We start from the raw sequence: 22,387 nt of genomic DNA on the forward strand, positions 1-22,387 counted from the left end.
GACTCTTCTTTGGGGTGAAAACATTGACCTGGCCTAACAAAAATTGAATTAATAGACCTGAAAATGCACCAGCATGCATCTGAGATTTCAAATTTTTCTGGAAATGAACCGCAAGACTCCCTACCAGGTGTTTTGAGCCTTCGAACCTTGCTAAAAACGTTCAGGTTTTATGGTCCACTATCATCACTGATCAAGCGTCTACTAATCACCCAGCAGTTGGCAGACACATCTATGTGCTATTAGAGCTTTTGTGAGGTTTGTCTTCATTATTTGGTTAGCTGCAAGATAACATTTTTGGTTTTTGAGTTGTCTGAATTGGATTGACTTAGCTATCAAATGTACAAATGTAATCTGTCTGTTCATTAATTGCATTTGAGTTTTCTCAAAGTCCAACAAAAACTTCCTTTCTAAAGTGACTGTATGGCAGTAGGCGCCACAGTGGCTTGGGGTCCACCTGGTGTAAATTGAGTTGATTGGACATGATTTGGGATCACTTCACGCCTTTCTGTGGGAAGTTTGCATGTCTCCCCGTGTCCGTGTGGGTTCCCTCCCACTTCCTCCCACTTCCAAAGACATGGAGATTAGGCGAATCGGAAACTTTAAAGAATTGACCGTAGGTGTAAATGAGGGTGTGGTTGTGTTTGTCTTTCTATATGTGGCCCTGTAATACTGTAATAAAACTGGCGTCCTGTCAAGGGTGTACCCTGCCTCTCACCCCTTAATTGGATTAACTAGGTATGGAAAATAGATGGATGTATGGCAGTAGGGGGACAGGTTCCTTCCCATGACTCACAGCACCTGATACATCAGCACAGAGCTGCTTATAGACCATCAAAATGTTAGCCAGCAGTGTCTCTGCTTCATAAATAGGGCACCGCAGTCTTGTTTGAACCCTGCGTGATATCACGAGATTTGACCACTTATGGGGACAGCCACTCTGGTGTTCCGTTTTATTTTTGGCTGCAATCACTGAAACAGTCGCGAAAAGTGCAGTTTTTTCAGTTCCTATTGGAAAAAGGAAGACCAGGCGAATGGGAGACGTCGTGTCGGTAAGTGTTAGCCTACACAGCTAACCAAAGTAGCTACGTTCTCTGACCTACACAACCGCCTTGACACGTTTGAGCTCCGGGTCATAAACAAATCACAACACATGCCCACTTTCCACCGCATCATCACTTGTTTGTTGTGTGGGCCGCTGAAGAGGAGGTACTGCTGGCCCACCACCACCAGAGGGCGCCCTGCCTGGAGTGCGGGCTCCAGGCACCAGAGGGCGCCGCCGCCTCACGGGAGCAGCCAAGGTGACAGCTGTCACCCATCACCTGAGACAGCTGACAGCAATCATCAGTGGGGTATATCAGCAGGACGGCATCTCCACCTCATTGCCGAGATATCGTTTCTACCTGAGAGGTAACGTATCAAAGCTGACGGAGTGTATCCTTTTGGATTTGTGCTTAGTTTGTGGATTACTGTTCCAACGAGAGGTGGAGGTAACTTCCCTGCTGTTCGGAGTCCTGGGTGCAAACGCGCCCCCATTTAACTGTTCTTTGTTCCTCGCCAGCAGTACCAGGTCCGACACGCGGAGGCAGTGGCCACCTGGGAGTTCGGGACTTGGCGGCTCCAGTATTCCCGGGGTCCTGTGGCGGAGGAAGCCGTGTGGTTCCGGTCTTACCTTGGAGAGGCGTCTCCTATCTTCGAGCCTGCCCACACGACACTTTTGTGAATTGACTGTTGTCCATTTCCGTGATTGGTTGTATTCGTTGTGCACATTCACAACAGTAAAGCGTTGTTATTTTGACTTACTCCATTGTCCGTTCATTTGCGCCCCCTGTTGTGGGTCCATGTTCCTACACTTTCACAACATTGTTCTTTACATTTTCACTGTGTTTGCAAGTAATGTGCCCAAAATCTCAGAGAAAATGCCATGTTTCTGTCCCTGGAAGTAGAGAAATTACGTCACATGCGTTTATATTTTAACCCTTTAGTGCCCCCCCCTCAAATAAGACTGCGGTGCCCAACTGCAAAGAAATTTGAAATGTGACTGTATGTTAATACTGTGTATATTGTAAATCTATGGACTCTGCAAGTAAATTTGGTGTGTTAGTTTGCCATTGCTGGTGCAGTCGTCTGAGCAGCCTGTGTTCCCATAACAAAGCATGTACGGTGTTAAACTCAAAAATAAAGTGATGGGTAGAAAAAGACCAATTTTTCCAGAAAGAACCAAAAGACTGTGAATCATCACGAATTCAGCCTTGAAATATACCTTTTATTCTTTGGAAAGTTGTACTTTTTGTTTGTGGAAGATATTGCAGCCTGTGGCCTCACTAAAATTGCATTAATTTTGTTGTCATGGTCCACGGCACAGGTGGGAGTGATAAGTTTTCCCCTTCAATATATTTAGTAAATTAAAGCCTAGTCAAGGGATGTAATAAGGAAGCTTCAGAGTATCTGTGTGAAGAGGAGCTGAGATCTCTGCTCATTGGTGCGCTAATAAAACTGCAAATCATTTCCATTTCCCATGTACAAGTTCTGTGCCAGAGTCCGTATATGGCAGGAGTCCAGCTTTTATTTTTTGACACACGGCGGCTGTGTGGCCGATGCAGAGAAGCAAGGGGCAGAAAATGTTTCTTCTTAAATAATTTGTATTACATTAAAGTTAAAAAAGAGTTAGCACAGCCATACATACTTATAACCCCTCTAGACTGAAATTGAAATGTGGTGAAGTGTTGAATTACGAACAAGTGTAAAAAGAGATGCAGCAGCCATCATACTTTGCACCTTAACCTCCCGTAGTGTCATTCCTGCCTTATCGCTGATGAGAGAGGCACCTGTGGAACATGACCACAACTGTTTCTTCATCTCTATGCTGCTAAAAACCACAATCTGAGAGTGTTTTCTTACTCAGGAACTGAAGACTAGTTTCCACTTGCACATTGTATATCACAGCAAATGCATTTGGGTTTAAAAAAGGTCACTTGCATATTTTTTATTAATCGACCCACAATTGTGCCAGTGGACGGGTTTCCGTTACCCTCCATATTGCTCAACTGAATTGAAAATATGCTTACCTGAAACGTGTGCTTCAATTGCAACTCTCACATATAGCAGAAACGGTTTTGCACTCGCATGAGTTGGTATTTCAGGTGATTTGAAAAAGCCTTATTTTGAGCAACTGGAATGGAAACCTGTTTTCGCTGTTACAGGGCACATGGCGTTTGAAATACACTCTAAAGTACATGTCACAGTACGTGTGGACAGAGCTTGTTTAACCTTATAAGCAATGATGTTACAACAATGTTGGATTTAAAAAAAATAAAAATAAAAAGACAAGCAAAATGGCAATATTTAGGGGGACATTCCCTTCCGTTGCCATGACTATTGGAATTGCAGTTCTCACAAAAGGCTTGCTTGAATGCCTGTTATCACAAGAAGGCAAATCCAGGCAGTCACATTCCATTAGCTTATGGAAACGCTGTCGTTTCACTTTTGTGTTTTGTCAATATTCTGAAAATCTCAATTAACTCTTTAGTGAATCTGTAAAGAAAACCCAGCTACTGCTCATAAAATGGACCAGAGAAATCCGTTGCTGACCATCCTTGCACGTTTTCCAAATGCGGCTGCTTAACAGCCACCCTGTTTAAGTCGCCTTTGTCTTTGCTTGTGCAGCCGTCTCCACTTGAGCGATGGCAGGCAACTGTGCATTTCTGCTTCTTTTATAAGCAACTTGGCATTTCTTTGTCTTGTCGTAATTCAGCCTTACACACAAGAATTAAACACCAGTTCATGTGAACTTAATGATGTTGAGTAAATCAGAGAGATTAACGCTTCTTAAAGCTGCTGCACTGATCCCACTTATTCTGCTATTGGTATTACCTTGGTGTTCAGTTTTAACCTCAGAAACACAGCATTTTCTGTGTCAGGGCCAACGCCACATTACCTCAGTTAGCCAAAAGAATCACTCTGCATCACAACACATAAGGTTTTTCTGTTAACTGTTCTTACCACAAATCACCTCCTCTCTACTCGGTGGAGCCACTGAATACTGCAGCGCACATCAGAATGTAGCTTTAGGGCTTTAACACAAACAGGCTCTTTTCTTTTATTAAATTTAATCCGTTATACCCAGTGCTGGCTCCATTTGACATGACGCCTTGGCAGGTTTTCAACTATTGTGCTTAGAATAGTGTATCAAAAATTACCCACGGCAGCACACTGTGACCTTACCTCGGCATAACTTGTTTGGTTTCTGGGAATGTGCTGTTCTTTGTCTTTATTTTTTGTGAAACTTATTGTTGTGTAGGTTGTCAAATACATTCTGACAGTGCGAGTGGTCGTTCAGTTTATTTTGGTCTCTTCATTTCAAAGCCAGTGGGGCATTTCTGGTTTTCTGTTCTCCAAATCTGTAATTTTATAACCTGACACCTATCAACTTTTTCTTCTTTTTCCCCTTTCTCTGTTCCCAGAGCTTTCCATCGGACGAAGGGTGGCCATTTGCCAAGTACCTGGGAGCATGTGGGCGCGTGGTAGCTGTCAACTATGTGGGCGAGGAGCTGTGGAGCTTCTACAATGCACCCTGGGAGAAGAGGGTGGACTTGGCACGCCAGCTGATGGACATCGCAGAGCAGCTCACAAACAATGACTTTGAGTTTGCCCTCTACCTGCTCGACGTCAGCTTTGACAATTTTGCAGTTGGCCCACGCGACGGAAAGGTCATCGTTGTTGATGCTGAGAATGTTCTCGTGGCAGACAAGAGGTTGATAAAGCAGAGTGAGTGCCGACACCCATCACCACATGAACACATACATGTCTTGTATGTGTGATTGTATGTGCATAGGCCTGGGAGTAATCCAAAAGCCTGTCAATACAGTTCATTACCTCAGTTGCCATGACAATCCAGATGGGGTAATGTGTGGTTACATGTGAGGTTCTGTTGAGAGATGAGCACAATACATAAGAATCGATGTTTGAGGTTGGGTGCACATAGAAACTCTTAAAATACAGGTTCAATAACACCCCACCCTCCCACCACCGTCTTAGTCATATTATATCATTGTTGAAAAACCAGTCCTCTACATTGAATTTTGTCCAACTAGAGAAATCACATTTTCAAATGTATGAATGAAATATTCTGAAAAGGAAATAGATGGGTTTGAAAAGGTAACAAGCAATAGAGCTGTAATGAACACAATCAGGCTTTTCAGAACCTTAAAATTGCATTGTGTGGTTATTATATGTTCACGCATTTTATGATTAGTGACAACATATGCTGTTGCTGTTATTATTAAATAATCAGCTCGTACACTGAGCTTCCCTCTCTGGTAGTTTGTCCAGTGGCAGTTGACTTCATGTTTGTTTGATCAATTTAGCAGACAAGTTAGGATGTATTTACTAAAGCACATCTTTTGTGTTCTTATACTGTATTTGGAAATAAAAACAACCAATAGTGTTGTCGACATAGCCACACTACCACATTGGGATTTTGGTAAATGTAATATTGGCAGTTCTGCTTTCCAAATATATAATGAGAAGAGACATAATTTGACATTTTTATCTTTTTTTTTATTTATTTATTTTTTTATTGATGGATTAGTTATGGAAGGGACATGAAAAAGAGCCAGCTGATACTGACCACAAAAAACAAAAATCCTACAGCTGCCAGGGGATAATAAATCCCCCCCCCCCCCCCCCCCCCCAAAAAAAAAAACAATACTCTATTTAGTAAAGTGAGCAGTCCTTAGAGCCTCTTTGTGAAACCTGATCAAACTCAAATTTGACCTTTTCTGAGGTACACTCATTTAGGTTGTCCAGTTCAAATTAGGAGAAAATCAGATAAATTTGTTGAAATTATGATGTGCAAAAAGAGAGCTTGATGGACAACCACATGCACGCATGTGCGTGGAGTACAATTGTACTTCCAAATTCTGGCCTTATGGCCATCCAGCCAGCAGGCAGTGATATAGGAACTGTATTATCATGAAACCACTGTAAACAAATGGACAGCACTAAATTCAAACAGTGATGTAGGGTTGTTATAAACAGTGACATTATTAACACAGAAATGGCTGCATTTTTCAGGTGAGGAATGCTGGATGACCCCTGCCTAGGGCATAAAGGCTTGCGTGGACTTCTCATCAAATAGATATTCTTTTGTTATTATGTAGTGTTGTTTTGATTTCCAGTTTTCTGTTTCTTAACCATTGTAAAGCTTTGTAAAAACCTTGTAACTGTTAGAATGGCCTAAGCAGTGGGTCACCCCTCTGAGTCTGGTCTGCTTGATGTTTCTTCCTCACTATCATCAGAGGGAGTTTTTCCTTACCACTGTTGCCTGTGTGCTTGCTCTAGGGCAGGGGTGGCCAAGTTCGGTCCTCGAGAGCCACATTCCTGACACTCTTAGTTGTCTCCCTGCTTCAACACACCTGAATCCAATGAAAGACTTGTTAGCAGACCTTTAATGAGCCTTTCATTGGACTCAGGTGTGTTGGAGCAGGGAGACAACGAAGAGTGTCAGGAATGTGGCTCTCGAGGACCGAACTTGGCCACCCCTGCTCTAGGGGTTAGTAAGGTTAGACCTTACTTGTGTGAAGCGCCTTGAGGCAGCTTTGTTGTGATTTGGCGCTATATAAAAATAAATAAATATATAAATATTAAATAAATTGAAATTGAAATGTTTTGTTCCACTTTTCTGTCAAGGATTAAAATTTTATGTTGTTAGCATTATTTCGTTGCTCTTTTGAGTCATGGATTAAGTTTATTAATTAACTTTGCAAAAAAAAGCTTTTGAAAAAAGCAATTATGAAATGTGTGTGGACCACTCAGAGGCTTGACTGCTAAAAAAGTAAAATTATTCTTTAAGCATGAAAAAAAAAAGGTATGACTTTTTTTGAGCAACAGGTTTTGTTTTTTCTTCTTCTTTTTAAACACAACCGAACAAGTCATTGATCATTTCATCTGACAGAAATTACAGTAACCACTTTAACAAATTCAGTAAACAAATTAAATTATTTCTGAGGTTCATTTCACTTTACTTTTATTTTCTTAACAAATGGTCTGGGGATGGAGGGAGACAAGAGGAAAAAAATAGCCTGAAATGATGAGAGAGCTATTGGTTTGTACATTAAAAAGTAGATCAATAACACTGTTGAGAGCGGAGGAGGAGGGAGACTCAGTGTATCAGCGATGTACTTCTCATCTGAACAACTCAATCAAGCATCCAGAGCTGCAGTGTTAGCAAGGAGCCCCTGTGCACTCCCAAAGAGGAGGCAAACATCAACTTCAGTCAGTTTGGGTGATGAAGAATGACCTGCCTGTGTATGCATGCGATGCGTGCACGCGCGCACACACACACACACAATGTGCACAGTATCCAAGGTGGGGTGAAAGCAATTAAAGTTTGTGAGGCAGCCGTCCGGCACACCTCGACACTGATTGACAGATGGCATCAGGAGTTCTTCAGTCACTTGGTAACTGATGCACTTCAAGCAGATGACACTTCTACAAGAGAGGAGAAGGTTCAGACTCGAGGACAGAGATGAACACTGCAAAAGAAAAGTTGACGCTTGATTAAAAGAGTAGGAAGTCCATTTCTTTGCACCTCAGTCTCCTCTTACTGCCGACCGGAATGTAACAAAGCTGAAATATTTCCAACGCAAACAAAATAATTTCCAATTCAAATGAGCGAATGAGACAGGCCGACTACCCTCTCGTCTCCCATGCATGCACTGCCTTCCATGTTATAGAGCGCAGGTTGTTCTTGTATGCATTCTGCTCACTCCCGTCTCGCTCCTGGACTGCACTGAGAAGGGACATTGGGCCTGAAGTGCTTGTTAGCGTGGCCTTACTAGCAGAATTTGAGAGTACGAGCTGGTTTTAACAATGCACGCCTGTGTTACTGTGCATTATTGAACGTGTGTGTGAGAGCACGAGAGTGTGCTTGACTGTGCAAGGGTGCACATGTGTGTGTGAAGTGCTGTTATTTGTGTAAACCAGTGAGAGCGAGATCCGGTAAAGAGTGTGTTACATTATACAGCATGCCTTTCTAAAACAGCACTGCAGGCGAAAGCATCCTCTTTTGCAGCAAATTCAAAAGATGGACAATTTCCTGCACAATGCTAGACTGTGCAAACACATGGCAGAATTTGGAACTTGAATACGGCATGCATTTTATCTTGTCAAACCTAACCGCATCGATATGAATGCTCCAACATGGAGGGCTCGAGTGTACACATGACTTAATGAGTGTTTGATTTGTAAATCAATCAGACCTCCACAGCACACGCTTTACTTAGTCTTGGTTCTAATTAGAGGAACAGTATTCTTGAGCATTGGGATGTCATGGTCCCTGTTTCCTGGTACTGCTGTCAAACTCATTGTCGTCTGTTTTCCACACACAAACATGCCGGCCCTTTGGAGGCTTCAACTCTGAATATCCGCGGTAAGCAGCTTGACTTGGACGGTGGTGTTGTGGTGGCCAGACAAAGGGAGTCACATGCTGACTGGATTGTGCTTGAAGACCAGCAAAGGGGTCACTGTGACGGGATGGAAAATTGCAACTCAAACCACAAAGTCAAATAAATTCATTGTTGGGTATGCATGCACACATCAACATAAATCAGCTCAGAAAAAAGCGAATACAAAGAGGAAAAGGGGTTTTACGGTGTTAGACCATCATTTGGCCAAATGTCATTTTGCTTCAGCATAAATTCACCACAAATACATATATATATATTCCCTCCAACTTAAAAAAATAAAAAATAAAAGCAGACACAGATGGGACATGGTACATATCTGTCACAGGGCACAAAGGCAGAACTTCAACACCTAGCAACATAACAGTTCATCACTTTAATAGGATTTCTGCAGAAAGTAACAAATCTCTTCGTCAGCCTGGGTGGTAATTCTCTCTCCCTCACGTAACCTTATGACTGAGCACAAGGAAACAGCCACATTAAGCTCATGATGTATACAATCTTCTGCCCTTATTACATGGCTTTTCCTCGAAGTGGAGTGGCGCTGGACGGTATAAGACATAGCTACTTATTTGATCGAGCTTTGCTTTGATTGTGACGCGCATGGAGGATGAAGTAGTAAATGGACTGCATTTATAGCGCTTTTCCATCTGCATCAGACGCTCAAAGTGCTTTACAAGTAATGCCTCACATTCACCCCGATGTGAGGGTGCTGCCATACAAGGTACTCGCTACACACCGGGAGCAACTGCAGGATTAAGGATCTTGCCCAAAGGCCCTTAGTGATTTTCCGGTCAGGCTGGGATTTGAACTGAGGATCCTCTGGTCTCAAGCCCAACGCTTAACCACTAGACCATCACCTCCCCGGTAGTGTTGTCACGGGTCCATATACAGACAATACTGAATGCTTCAAGCATGCAGATTAGACCAGATTAGACCACAGCAGCCAGTCCTTTCAGACCTTTACTTGAACCTCAGATGCCACAATGTAAGCATTTAATATTTCTGATAAATCCAAGTCACAGTCAGTATTTCAGTCATATTCTGGCTTTTGGGGAAATGTCTGTGATCAAAAATATTGTTGGTGTTTTAGTCTTAATCATACTAAACCATTGTTTGCAGTCTCCCCTCAGAGTGCTATCCTAGAGCTGGGTAATAAAACAGTCACAATAAGGGAACATTTGCAATACATAAAGGATATTAACTTTGGACAGTTCACATGATGTGTACAGATCTAAAAGTCTACTACAGAGTGGAAATAAATACAGGTGCAGCCAAAATGCAAGGGGTATGAAAGGGACTATGAAAACAAACTTGAGTCATGCTCTAAGATGAGGAAAATAATGACATAAAAAGTAATATAACCAGGCATTATTATTGCAGTTATAGTAGGACAACACAATACAGACACTGAGGCTCTGCTGTGTGAAGTAGATCAGCAACAAAACTTTACCACTGAGCTCACAGCCCGAGACTTATGCCACTTATACCATGTGGTAATTACATTAACTTTAAACTTTCTTCTAAGAGACAACTCGAACACAACATCAGTTATATGGAAATCTTAATCTTAAGGGTCCTGTCCCACTGGCGTTTAGGAGGATTTAGGTATGGAATGCTCACAAAATTGGCCCATATTCGCCAAACATCCGCAATATCCATGTAACATGCCTGTATGAGTCGGCCGTCATCCGAACATGGCCGTGATCATCCGCAGAGGCACGCATGTCCGCAGCCAGGATTTTTGAGCTGTTCAAAAATCTGGATGCGGATAATATCCGCCTTACATACTCCATATATACTCAATTCATACACAATACATACTCGCTTTATGCGCTGTATATCTACCGTTAACCACTGATATCTGCAACTGACGGGGATTTGCGGCTTGGCAGCGGACTGGGACAGTGTGTAAAACAGATATACGAGGTCTATTAGAAAAGTATCCTACCTTTTTTATTTTTTTCAAAAACTATATGGATTTGAATCACGTGCGATTACATCAGCCAACCTTGAATCCTCGTGCGCATGCATGAGTTTTTTCACGCCTGTCGGTTACGTCATTCGCCTGTGGGCAGGCTTTGAGTGAGGAGTGGTCCACACCTCCTGTCGGAATTCCTTTGTCTGAGAAGTTGCTGAGAGACTGGCGCTTTGCTTGATCAAAATTTTTTGAGAACCTGTGAGGCACATCGAAGTGGACACCATTTGAGAAATTCAGCTGGTTTTCGGTGAAAATTTTAACGGCTGATGAGAGATTATGGAGTGTTACTGTCGCTTTAAGGACTTCCCACGGAGCGAGACGTCGTGCAGCGCTCCGAGGCGCCTTCGTCAGCCTGTTTCGAGCTGAAAACCTCCAAATTTAAGCCTCTGTTGACCCAGGACATCGTGAGAGAACAGAGAACTTTCAGAAGAGGTGGGGATCAGCAGTTTATCCGGACATTCCACTGTTAAAGGAGATTTTGTAATGAAAGACGTGCGAACGGATTGGCGTGTTGGCAGGCAGCCGGCGCGGCGCGCCGCCACAGGAAAAACACCTCCGTGTTGATAACCATTTGTAAAAACCAGGCGGCTTTTGATGGCTTTCAGTTGAGTGAGTATCTGAGAAATTGTTTAACAGCTGGACATGTTCCAACTTGTCCTTAAGGCTTCCAACGGAGGTGTTTTTCCTGTGGCGCCGCGCCGGCTGCCTGCCGACGTACCAATCTGTCCGCACGTCTTTCATTACAAAATCTCCTTTAACAGTGGAATGTCCGGATAAACTGCTGATCCTGACCTCTTCTGAAAGTTCTCTGTTCTCTCACGACGTCCTGGGTCAACAGAGGCTTAAATTTGGAGGTTTTCAGCTCGAAACAGGCTGACGACGGTGCCTCGGAGCGCTGCGCGACGTCCCGCTCCGTGGGAAATCCTTAAAGCGACAGTAACACTCCATAATCTCGAAAACCAGCTGAATTTCTCGAATGGTGTCCACTTCGATGTGCCTCACAGGTTCTGAAAAAATTTTGATCAAGCAAAGCACCAGTCTCTCAGGAAGTTCCCAGACAAAAGAAATCCAACGAGAGGGGTGGACCACTCCTCACTCAAAGCCTGCCCACAGGCGAATGACGCAACTGACAGGCGTGAAAAAACTCACGCATGTGCACAAGGGTTCAAGGTTGGCTGATGTAATCGCACGTGATTCAAATCTATATAGTTTTTGAAAAAAATAAAAAGGTTGGATACTTTTCTAATAGACCTCGTATATCGTGCCTATCATGTCCACATCACAAACTAAAATATGTTGTAGTGAATGCATACAAATTCGCCACGAATAAAGTGTTTTTATTACTTCTGCTTTGCAGCTGATTTGCGGACAACCTGTGAATTCATAACAAACACGTCACGTAAACCCAGAGTACTATATGTGGCAGAAAGCGACATACCTGCCAGTCAGTGCCAGTGTAAATCCACAAAGACATACCTGCTGCAATCCAGGACTTTTATTTAACACCAACAAAAGGAAGAGTTGCTGTGTAGCCACAACTCACGCTGAAGTCTGTTTTCTGTGACACTCTCAAAAAAAAAAAAAAAAAAAACACCGTCTCACACCCCGAGCGGCTTCCCCCCTCCCACTCCCCAAACTCATAAACAGTTAACCCTCGCATGACAAAATGAACATTGACTCTGTGATCAACTTGTCCAAGTCCAGCAAATGCTCCAGAGGCTGTATTGTTGGTGTGAATAGTGATGCAGAAACGAGCGAGTGCGCTTCTTTTATGACCGCAATGCAGATGCCGTGCACACGCAACACGTGCGCGATGCATTCATAAAACACCGGTAATACTGCCGTGATAATGTCAGTGTGTCGGATCAGTTTCCGCACTACATGCATTATATAACTGAATGTTCATCATACGAGGTCTATTAGAAAAGTATCCGACCTTATTTTTTCAAAAACCATATGGATTTGAATCACGTGTGATTACATCAGACATGCTTGAATCCTCGTGGGCATGCGAGAGTTTTTTCACGCCTGTCGGTTACGTCATTCGCCTGTGGGCAGTCTTTGAGTGTGGAGTCGCCCACCCTCTCGTCGTTTATTCATTGTTTAGGAATGGCTCAGAGACTGCTGCTTTGTTTGATAAAATTTTTTTCAAAAACTGTAAGGCACAACTGAGTGGACACCATTCGATAAATTCAGCTGGTTTTCGGTAAAAATTTTAACAGCTGATGAGAGATTTTGGTCTGGTAGTGTCGCCGTAAGGACGGCCCACGGCGCCTGACGGCGATCTGCGCTTCGAGGCGGCAGCGTCTCGCCGTTTCAAGTTGAAAACTTCCACATTTCAGGCTCTGTTGACCCAGTAAGTCGTCAGAGAACAGAGAACTTTCAGAAGAAGTCGGCATGAGGAGTTTATTCGAACATTCCATTGTTAACAGACATTTTGTAATGAAAGAACGTGCGGGCAGAGTCGCATGTCGGGCCGGACCCGACCGCGGGGGGTCGCGACACGAAAAACACCTCCGTTGGAAACCTTAACGGGCAAGTTAGAACATGCCCAAGCTGTTAAACAATTTCTCAGTTACTCACTTGTTGAAAGCCATCAAAAGCCACCTGAATTTTACAAATGTTTTTCAACACGGAGGTGTTTTTCCTGTCGCGGCGCACACAGATTCACCGAGTCATCACGGAAACGACTCAGCGAATTTGCGCACACGTCTTTCATTAAAAAATGTCCTGAAACAGTGGAATGTCCGCATAAAGTCCTCATGCCGGCCTCTTCTGAATCTTCTCTCATGACGTCCTGGGTGAATTAAGCCTTAAATTAGGATGTTTTCAGGTCGAAACAGGCCAACGACGGCGCCTGGAAACGCTGCAGGATGTCCCGCTCTGTGGGAAGTCCTTACACCGACAGAAACACCCCATAATCTCTCATCAGCCGTTAAACTTTTCACCGAAAACCAGCTTAATTTCTCGAATAGTGCCCACTGGGATATTCCTCAAAGGTCCAGAAAAAATTTTGATAAAGCAACGCGCGCCGTCTCGAGCAGCGTGTGAAACAAAGGAATTCAGCCGAGAGAGCGGGACCACATCTCACTCAAGGCCTGCCCACAGGGAAATGACGTCACCGACATGCGTGACAAAACTCACGCATGCGCATGAGGGTTCAAGCATGATTGGTGGAATCGCACGTCATTCAAATCCATATAGTTAAAAAAAAATAAAAGGGTCGGTTTATTGTCTAATAGACCTTGTATATTCGCTATATATTATTAATATATCCATAATTCATACTGGGACATTTGTCGTTTTTGGCCATTTTTGTTGTGGACGACAACGAATGCCCGCAATTTGTGTACTCAATTCATGCGCGATTAATCCTCTCCTCAGTGGGACAGGGCCCTAAAAGTGACAATGCTCTGACTAAGATGGTTGCACAGAATATGCTGTTGGACGGTGTCAACCAACACAGCATATAGTTTCCCTCACCTCCCCAGTAGTGTTGTCACGGGTCCATATACAGACAATGCTGAATGCTTCAAGCATGCAGATTAGACCAGATTAGACCACAGCACCCAGTCCTTTCAGACCTTTACTTGAACCTCAGATGCCACAATGTAAGCATTTAATATTTCTGATAAATCCAAGTCACAGTCAGTATTTCAGTCATATTCTGGCTTTTGGGGAAATGTCTGTGATCAAAAATATTGTTGGTGTTTTAGTCTTAATCATACTAAACCATTGTTTGCAGTCTCCCCTCAGAGTGCTATCCTAGAGCTGAGTAATAAGTCACAATAAGGGAACATTTGCAATACATAAAGGATATTAACTTTGGACAGTTCACATGATCTAAAAGTCTACTACAGAGTGGAAATAAACACAGGTGCAGTCAAAATGCAAGGGGTATGAAAGGCACTATGAAAACAAACTTGAGTCATGCTCTAAGATGAGGAAAATAATGACATAAAAAGTAATATAACCAGGCATTATTATTGCAGTTATAGTAGGACAACACAATACAGACACTGAGGCTCTGCTGTGTGAAGTAGATCAGCAACAAAACTTTACCACTGAGCTCACAGCCTGAGACTTATGCCACTTATACCATGTGGTAATTACATTAACTTTAAACTTTCTTCTAAGAGACAACTCGAACACAACATCAGTTATATGGAAATCTTAATCTTAAGGGCCCTGTCCCACTGGCGTTTAGGAGGATTTGCATATGGATTGCTCACAAAATTGGCCCATATTCGCCAAACATCCGCAATATCCATGTAACATGCCTGTATGAGTCGGCCGTCATCCGAACATGGTCGTGATCATCCGCAGAGGCACGCATGTCCGCAGCCAGGATTTTTGAGCTGTTCAAAAATCTGGATGCGGATAATATCCGCCTTACATACTCCATATATACTCAATTCATACACAATACATACTCGCTCTATGCGCTGTATATCTGCCGTTAACCACTGATATCCGCAACTGACGGGGATTTGCGGCTTGGCAGCGGACTGGGACAGTGTGTAAAACAGATATACGAGGTCTATTAGAAAAGTATCCTAACCTTTTTTATTTTTTTCAAAAACTATATGGATTTGAATCACGTGCGATTACATCAGCCAACCTTGAACCCTCGTGCGCATGCGTGAGTTTTTTCACGCCTGTCGGTTACGTCATTCGCCTGTGGGCAGGCTTTGAGTGAGGAGTGGTCCACCCCTCCTGTCGGAATTCCTTTCAAGCCCAGAAAGGCTTGAAAAAAATTAGGTGTAACATAGTCAAATGTTCTATCAAACAACAAAGTTTGGTGGTGATCGGATCCGGATTCCGGATCTGGTGATCTAGAATCAGGGGTGTAGGCAGAAATCCTAAAACGGGTGGGCCCAGAAAAAATCAGACGGCCCAACCTTTGGGGTTGTAGGTAAGGTGTAGGTATTATAATACACCGTTTGAAAAAGTATGCCTCGTTTTGACATCGCAAGCAATGTTATCACTTAGCCTACAGCACTGGCAAAGTGAGCACACAGACGCGACACGTCAGACACAAGTACTCTACATGGATAATGCAAGCTGCAGTGCAGCGCCACACACACACACACACACACACACACACACACACACACACACACACACATTCAGTGCAAGTCTGGTAGCCTACTTGGCTGGGCCTAAACCCAAAACGTCAGTAGGTATTTAAATAAGGCATTGTTTCAAAAATGAATTCCAAGTTTAATGGTGAACACATCTCAGCCAACTGCACAGACGCTGTGTGCACAGTTACACAGACGCAAAGTGTCAGACACAAGCACCCCATGGACAATGCAAGCAGCAACGCAATGCTTAGTCATGTAAAGTCCTTTAAAATAAAAATTCAAAATATATCCGCAACATGAAAACAGGTTGGCTCTGCGGCCAAATTATGAAATTGATAAACAATGGAAACCATAGATCGGCGGCCAAATTACAAACCATCAGAACGGACACCAACATGATTTGTGGCAGTTGCAATATAATATTAACAATTAGGCCTATTTAGAAGAAAAAAGTAATTAATGGTCTCACACTTACACAATGCGCGTACTCTCCCTTTGCTCACTGCCTCTGGAGGTCCGGATGCGGGACCCACAAAGGATCCAAGTCCTCTCTCGGTGGCCACAGAGCTCTGAGGCTGCGGTCAACATCCGCATCAAAACAGCGAGTGTAGTCTCTGGACCTGTTGCCAGATTTGACGCAATTCCGCACAGCAGACAGGATTGTGGTGTAAGTGGCCCACTGCTGCGTTTACTGAGCCCGCAGAAAGAGCATGGGAAGCAGTGAGAGCAATCGTGGTGACGCCGACTGGCCCGTCTGATAAGGACGCAGAACACAATGCGCTGTAAAAAAAAAAAAAAAAAAAAAAAAAAAAAGCATTGCTCTAAAAAAAATTGCTCTAAAAAACATCCGCAAAACTGCGAGGCCGTAAAAAAATTGCTCTAAAAAACATCCGCAAAACTGCGAGGCCGTGAAAGGTGAACCGCGTTATAGCGAGGGACCACTGTACTCTGAAACTGAATTAATAAAAATCACAGAAGATGAACCAGATTTTTTTGACAAGATTTTTTAATTGTCGCTCAGTGCTAATGCAATACTATATCATAGGAATACAATGAGGCAGCAACAGGTGACTGTCGAGTGTTGACTCAGCCTTCTCATTGGATGGGGCAGGCCTGGCTGAAAAGTGGGTGGGCCCAGGCCCATCCAGGCCCACCCCTGGCTACGCGTAAGTCCAGAATATGCAAAAATGTAGGGAAAATAGAAAATGTGTCAGTGTGAGGTGACAAATGAAGCTAGAGATGCACAACTAACACCAAACTGTAGCTGAATCTGTACTGATTCAGTAAGGTGTCATCAGATTTGATGTAGCTTCAAATGTTATGTAGCTAGATCCAGAAGAAAACCGCCATTACCGAAAAATCATTTTTATACAATACCTTTTGAACTAATAAAGACATAAAAGTGATTCCAAGTTCTAGTGGTATGTTTTCATGGTCAAGGATGTCAAATATTCAGGAAAGAAAAGTGTATGTATCATAGTTTTGGTTGTAACACTGAATTGTTGAATAGATCACTGTGCCAAAGAGGGAATCTCTTTAGGATCAGTGACCCTATGGCCTTGGCGGAGGTTTGCACTCTCTGAGTGCTTCTAGTTTTGTTTTCATAACTGTAATAAGTTGCAAAGTAAGCTAACTTATTTTGTGGAGGCAGATAAAGTAGGTTTGTGTGTTTAAACCTGGCGTGCCCAACCGGTCGATCGATTGGGTGAAAAAGAAAAATCTGTCACTGGACTCGAGAGGAATTAGTGCTGCTGTAACAGACTGATGCAGAAGGTGACAGCAATGCACAAAATAGGATAGTAGTGAAGGCGAATCGAGAATATTCTTGAAAACAGACAAATTTCAAAATATCACTGTCCTGATCACAGAAGCAAAGTTTCTGTGGAATAACAGCTATTTTCTATTTATTTAAGGCATAACAGGCTAGGAAAACACACTGTGTACCCAGGAACAAAACAAAAATAAAAATTTGTTACATAGTGTTATTTCATTTATTTATTTCATTTATTCGAATGGCAAATCCACCTGTCTTATCTGCAATATAAATGTGGCTTTAGTGAAGAAAGGGAATTTGGAGCGGTATTTCAAGACTATTTACAAGAGCTACAATGCTAACCTCCTGGCTAAATGCACGCTCAAAAAGTCCAGGAATTGAAAAGTCGGCTAGCAGCACAACGACCCATAAATATGGACGAGTGATGAATGTGGCTAACAAGATTGTGTGTTCTGTTTGGGCCAGGAGTCTGAGGGCGCATTTATTCTGTGCGCAGCTAGGGGACACACACCAGAACATACACATCTGCCGCATGTAGACATTAAATGTCAATTTAACATCAAATACAGAAAGAGAGTGCCTGAGTGCCTGCTTATGGCTGGCACTCAGCTCCTACTGTCCGGACTATGAGAGACTTCGTCTTCTCAATCAATCAATCAATCAATTTTATTTATATAGCGCCAAATCACAACAAACAGTTGCCCCAAGGCGCTTTTTATTGTAAGGCAAGGCCATACAATAATTATGTAAAAACCCCAATGGTCAAAATGACCCCCTGTGAGCAAGCACTTGGCGACAGTGGGAAGGAAAAACTCCCTTTTAACAGGAAGAAACCTCCAGCAGAACCAGGCTCAGGGAGGGGCAGTCTTCTGCTGGGACTGGTTGGGGCTGAGGGAGAGAACCAGGAAAAAGACATGCTGTGGAGGGGAGCAGAGATCAATCACTAATGATTAAATGCAGAGTGGTGCATACAGAGCAAAAAGGAAAGTTTTAAGCCTAATCTTAAAAGTAGAGAGGGTGTCTGTCTCCCTGATCCGAATTGGGAGCTGGTTCCACAGGAGAGGAGCCTGAAAGCTGAAGGCTCTGCCTCCCATTCTACTCTGACAAACCCTAGGAACTACAAGTAAGCCTGCAGTCTGAGAGCGAAGCGCTCTATTGGGGTGATATGGTACTATGAGGTCCCTAAGAAAAGAAGGGACCTGATTATTCAAAACCTTATAAGTAAGAAGAAGAATTTTAAATTCTATTCTAGAATTAACAGGAAGCCAATGAAGAGAGGCCAATATGGGTGAGATATGCTCTCTCCTTCTAGTCCCCGTCAGTACTGTAGCTGCAGCATTTTGAATTAACTGAAGGCTTTTCAGGGAACTTTTAGGACAACATGATAATAATGAATTACAATAGTCCAGCCTAGAGGAAATAAATGCATGAATTAGTTTTTCAGCATCACTCTGAGACAAGACCTTTCTAATTTTAGAGATATTGCGTTAATGCAAAACAGTCTTACGTATTTGTTTAATATGCGCTTTGAATGACATATCCTGATCAAAAATGACTCCAAGATTTCTCACAGTATTACTAGAGGTCAGGGTAATGCCATCCAGAGTAAGGATCTGGTTAGACACCATGTTTCTAAGATTTGTGGGGCCAAGTACAATAACTTCAGTTTTATCTGAGTTTAAAAGCAGGAAATTAGAGGTCATCCATGTCCTTATGTCTGTAAGACAATCCTGCAGTTTAGCTAATTGGTGTGTGTCCTCTGGCTTCATGGATAGATAAAGCTGGGTATCATCTGCGTAACAATGAAAATTTAAGCAATGCCGTCTAATAATACTGCCTAAGGGAAGCATGTATAAAGTGAATAAAATTGGTCCTAGCACAGAACCTTGTGGAACTCCATAATTAACCTTAATCTGTGAAGAAGATTCCCCATTTACATGAACAAATTGTAATCTATTAGATAAATATGATTCAAATCACCGCAGCGCAGTGCCTTTAATACCTATGGCATGCTCTAATCTCTGTAATAAAATTTTATGGTCAACAGTATCAAAAGCAGCACTGAAGTCTAACAGAACAAGCACAGAGATGAGTCCACTGTCTGAGGCCATAAGAAGATCATTTGTAACCTTCACTAATGCTGTTTCTGTACTATGATGAATTCTAAAACCTGACTGAAACTCTTCAAATAGACCATTCCTCTGCAGATGATCAGTTAGCTGTTTTACAACTACCCTTTCAAGAATTTTTGAGAGAAAAGGAAGGTTGGAGATTGGCCTATAATTAGCTAAGATAGCTGGGTCAAGTGATGGCTTTTTAAGTAATGGTTTAATTACTGCCACCTTAAAAGCCTGTGGTACATAGCCAACTAATAAAGATAGATTGATCATATTTAAGATCGAAGCATTAAATAATGGTAGGGCTTCCTTGAGCAGCCTGGTAGGAATGGGGTCTAATAGACATGTTGATGGTTTGGATGAAGTAACTAATGAAAATAACTCAGACAGAACAATCTGAGAGAAAGAGTCTAACCAAATACCGGCATCACTGAAAGCAGCCAGAGATAACGATACGTCTTTGGGATGGTTATGAGTAATTTTTTCTCTAATAGTTAAAATTTTATTAGCAAAGAAAGTCATGAAGTCATTACTAGTTAAAGTTAAAGGAATACTCGGCTCAATAGAGCTCTGACTCTTTGTCAGCCTGGCTACAGTGCTGAAAAGAAACCTGGGGTTGTTCTTATTTTCTTCAATTAGTGATGAGTAGTAAGATGTCCTAGCTTTACGGAGGGCTTTTTTATAGAGCAACAGACTCTTTTTCCAGGCTAAGTGAAGATCTTCTAAATTAGTGAGACGCCATTTCCTCTCCAACTTACAGGTTATCTGCTTTAAGCTGCGAGTTTGTGAGTTATACCACGGAGTCAGGCACTTCTGATTTAAAGCTCTCTTTTTCAGAGGAGCTACAGCATCCAGAGTTGTCTTCAATGAGGATGTAAAACTATTGACGAGATACTCTATCTCACTTACAGAGTTTAGGTAGCTACTCTGCACTGTGTTGGTATATGGCATTAGGGAACATAAAGAAGGAAACATATCCTTAAACCTAGTTACAGCGCTTTCTGAAAGACTTCTAGTGTAATGAAACTTATTCCCCACTGCTGGGTAGTCCATCAGAGTAAATGTAAATGTTATTAAGAAATGATCAGACATAAGGGAGTTTTCAGGGAATACTGTTAAGTCTTCAATTTCCATACCATAAGTCAGAACAAGATCTACGATATGATTAAAGTGGTGGGTGGACTCATTTACATTTTGAGCAAAGCCAATTGAGTCTAATAATAGATTAAATGCAGTGTTGAGGTTGTCATTCTCAGCATCTGTGTGGATGTTAAAATCGCCCACTATAATTATCTTATCTGAGCTAAGCACTAAGTCAGACAAAAGTTCTGAAAATTCACAGAGAAACTCACAGTAACGACCAGGAGGACGATAGATAACAACAAATAAAACTGGTTTTTGGGACTTCCAATTTGGATGGACAAGACTAAGAGTCAAGCTTTCAAATGAATTAAAGCTCTGTCTGGGTTTTTGATTAATTAAGCTGGAATGGAAGATTGCTGCTAATCCTCCGCCTCGGCCCGTGCTACGAGCGTTCTGGCAGTTAGTGTGACTCGGGGGTGTTGACTCATTTAAACTAACATATTCATCCTGCTGTAACCAGGTTTCTGTAAGGCAGAATAAATCAATATGTTGATCAATTATTATATCATTTACTAACAGGGACTTAGAGAGACCTAGTGTTTAATAGACCACATTTAACTGTTTTAGTCTGTGGTGCAGTTGAAGGTGCTATATTATTTTTTCTTTTAGAATTTTTATGCTTAAATAGATTTTTGCTGGTTATTGGTAGTCTGGGAGCAGGCACCATCTCTACGGGGATGGTGTAATGAGGGGATGGCAGGGGGAGAGAAGCTGCAGAGAGGTGTGTAAGACTACAACTCTGCTTCCTGGTCCCAACCCTGGATAGTCACGGTTTGGAGGATTTAAGAAAATTGGCCAGATTTCTAGAAATGAGAGCTGCTCCATCCAAAGTGGGATGGATGCCGTCTCTCCTAACAAGACCAGGTTTTCCCCAGAAGCTTTGCCAATTATCTATGAAGCCCACCTCATTTTTTGGACACCACTCAGACAGCCAGTAATTCAAGGAGAACATGCGGCTAAACATGTCACTCCCGGTCCGATTGGGGAGGGGCCCAGAGAAAACTACAGAGTCCGACATTGTTTTTGCAAAGTTACACATCGATTCAATGTTAATTTTAGTGACCTCCGATTGGCATAACCGGGTGTCATTACTGCCGACGTGAATTACAATCTTACCAAATTTACGCTTAGCCTTAGCCAGCAGTTTCAAATTTCCTTCAATGTCGCCTGCTCTGGCCCCCGGAAGACAATTGACTATGGTTGCTGGTGTTGCTAACTTCACATTTCTCAAAACCGTCGCCAATAACCAGAGTTTTTTCCTCGGCGGGTGTGTCGCCGAGTGGGGAAAAACGGTTAGAAATGTGAACGGGTTGGTGGTGTACACGGGGCTTCTGTTTAGGGCTATGCTTCCTCCTCACAGTCACCCAGTCGGCCTGCTTTCCCGGCTGCTTGGGATCTGCCAGAGGGAAACTAACGGCGGCTAAGCTACCTTGGTCCGCACCGACTACAGGGGCCTGGCTAGCTGTAGAATTTTCCACGGTGCGGAGCCGAGTCTCCAATTCGCCCAGCCTGGCCTCCAAAGCTACGAATAAGCTACACTTATTACAAGTACCATTACTGCTAAAGGAGGCCGAGGAATAACTAAACATTTCACACCCAGAGCAGAAAAGTGCGGGAGAGACAGGAGAAGCCACCATGCTAAACCGGCTAAGAGCTAGTAGCTGCGCTAAGCTAGCGGATTCCTAAAAACACGCAAAGTGAATAACGTGTAAATAATTTAGAGGTGATTCAGCAGAGGGAGTGCTTTAGTTAAGGCACGTGAAGATAACACTGTGAAACAAATCGTTATCTAAGTAACTAGATCAATCTAACTGCGCAGATTA

The 22,387-nt window shown here is 42.7% G+C and overlaps 1 protein-coding gene across 1 annotated transcript in view; it reads left to right on the top strand.

Moving 5' to 3' along the window:
• Positions 1-22,387, top strand: part of dipk2ab (divergent protein kinase domain 2Ab) — a 116,369-nt gene that overhangs the window by 87,538 nt on the left and 6,444 nt on the right. Inside the window, exon 3 of the mRNA XM_034168615.1 lies at positions 4,461-4,764. Coding sequence (XP_034024506.1) covers positions 4,461-4,764 — 304 coding nt within the window. The remainder of the gene's footprint in view (positions 1-4,460; positions 4,765-22,387) is intronic.

Source organism: Thalassophryne amazonica, chromosome 1 (assembly GCF_902500255.1).
Source record: "Thalassophryne amazonica chromosome 1, fThaAma1.1, whole genome shotgun sequence".
Lineage (NCBI taxonomy): Eukaryota > Metazoa > Chordata > Actinopteri > Batrachoidiformes > Batrachoididae > Thalassophryne > Thalassophryne amazonica.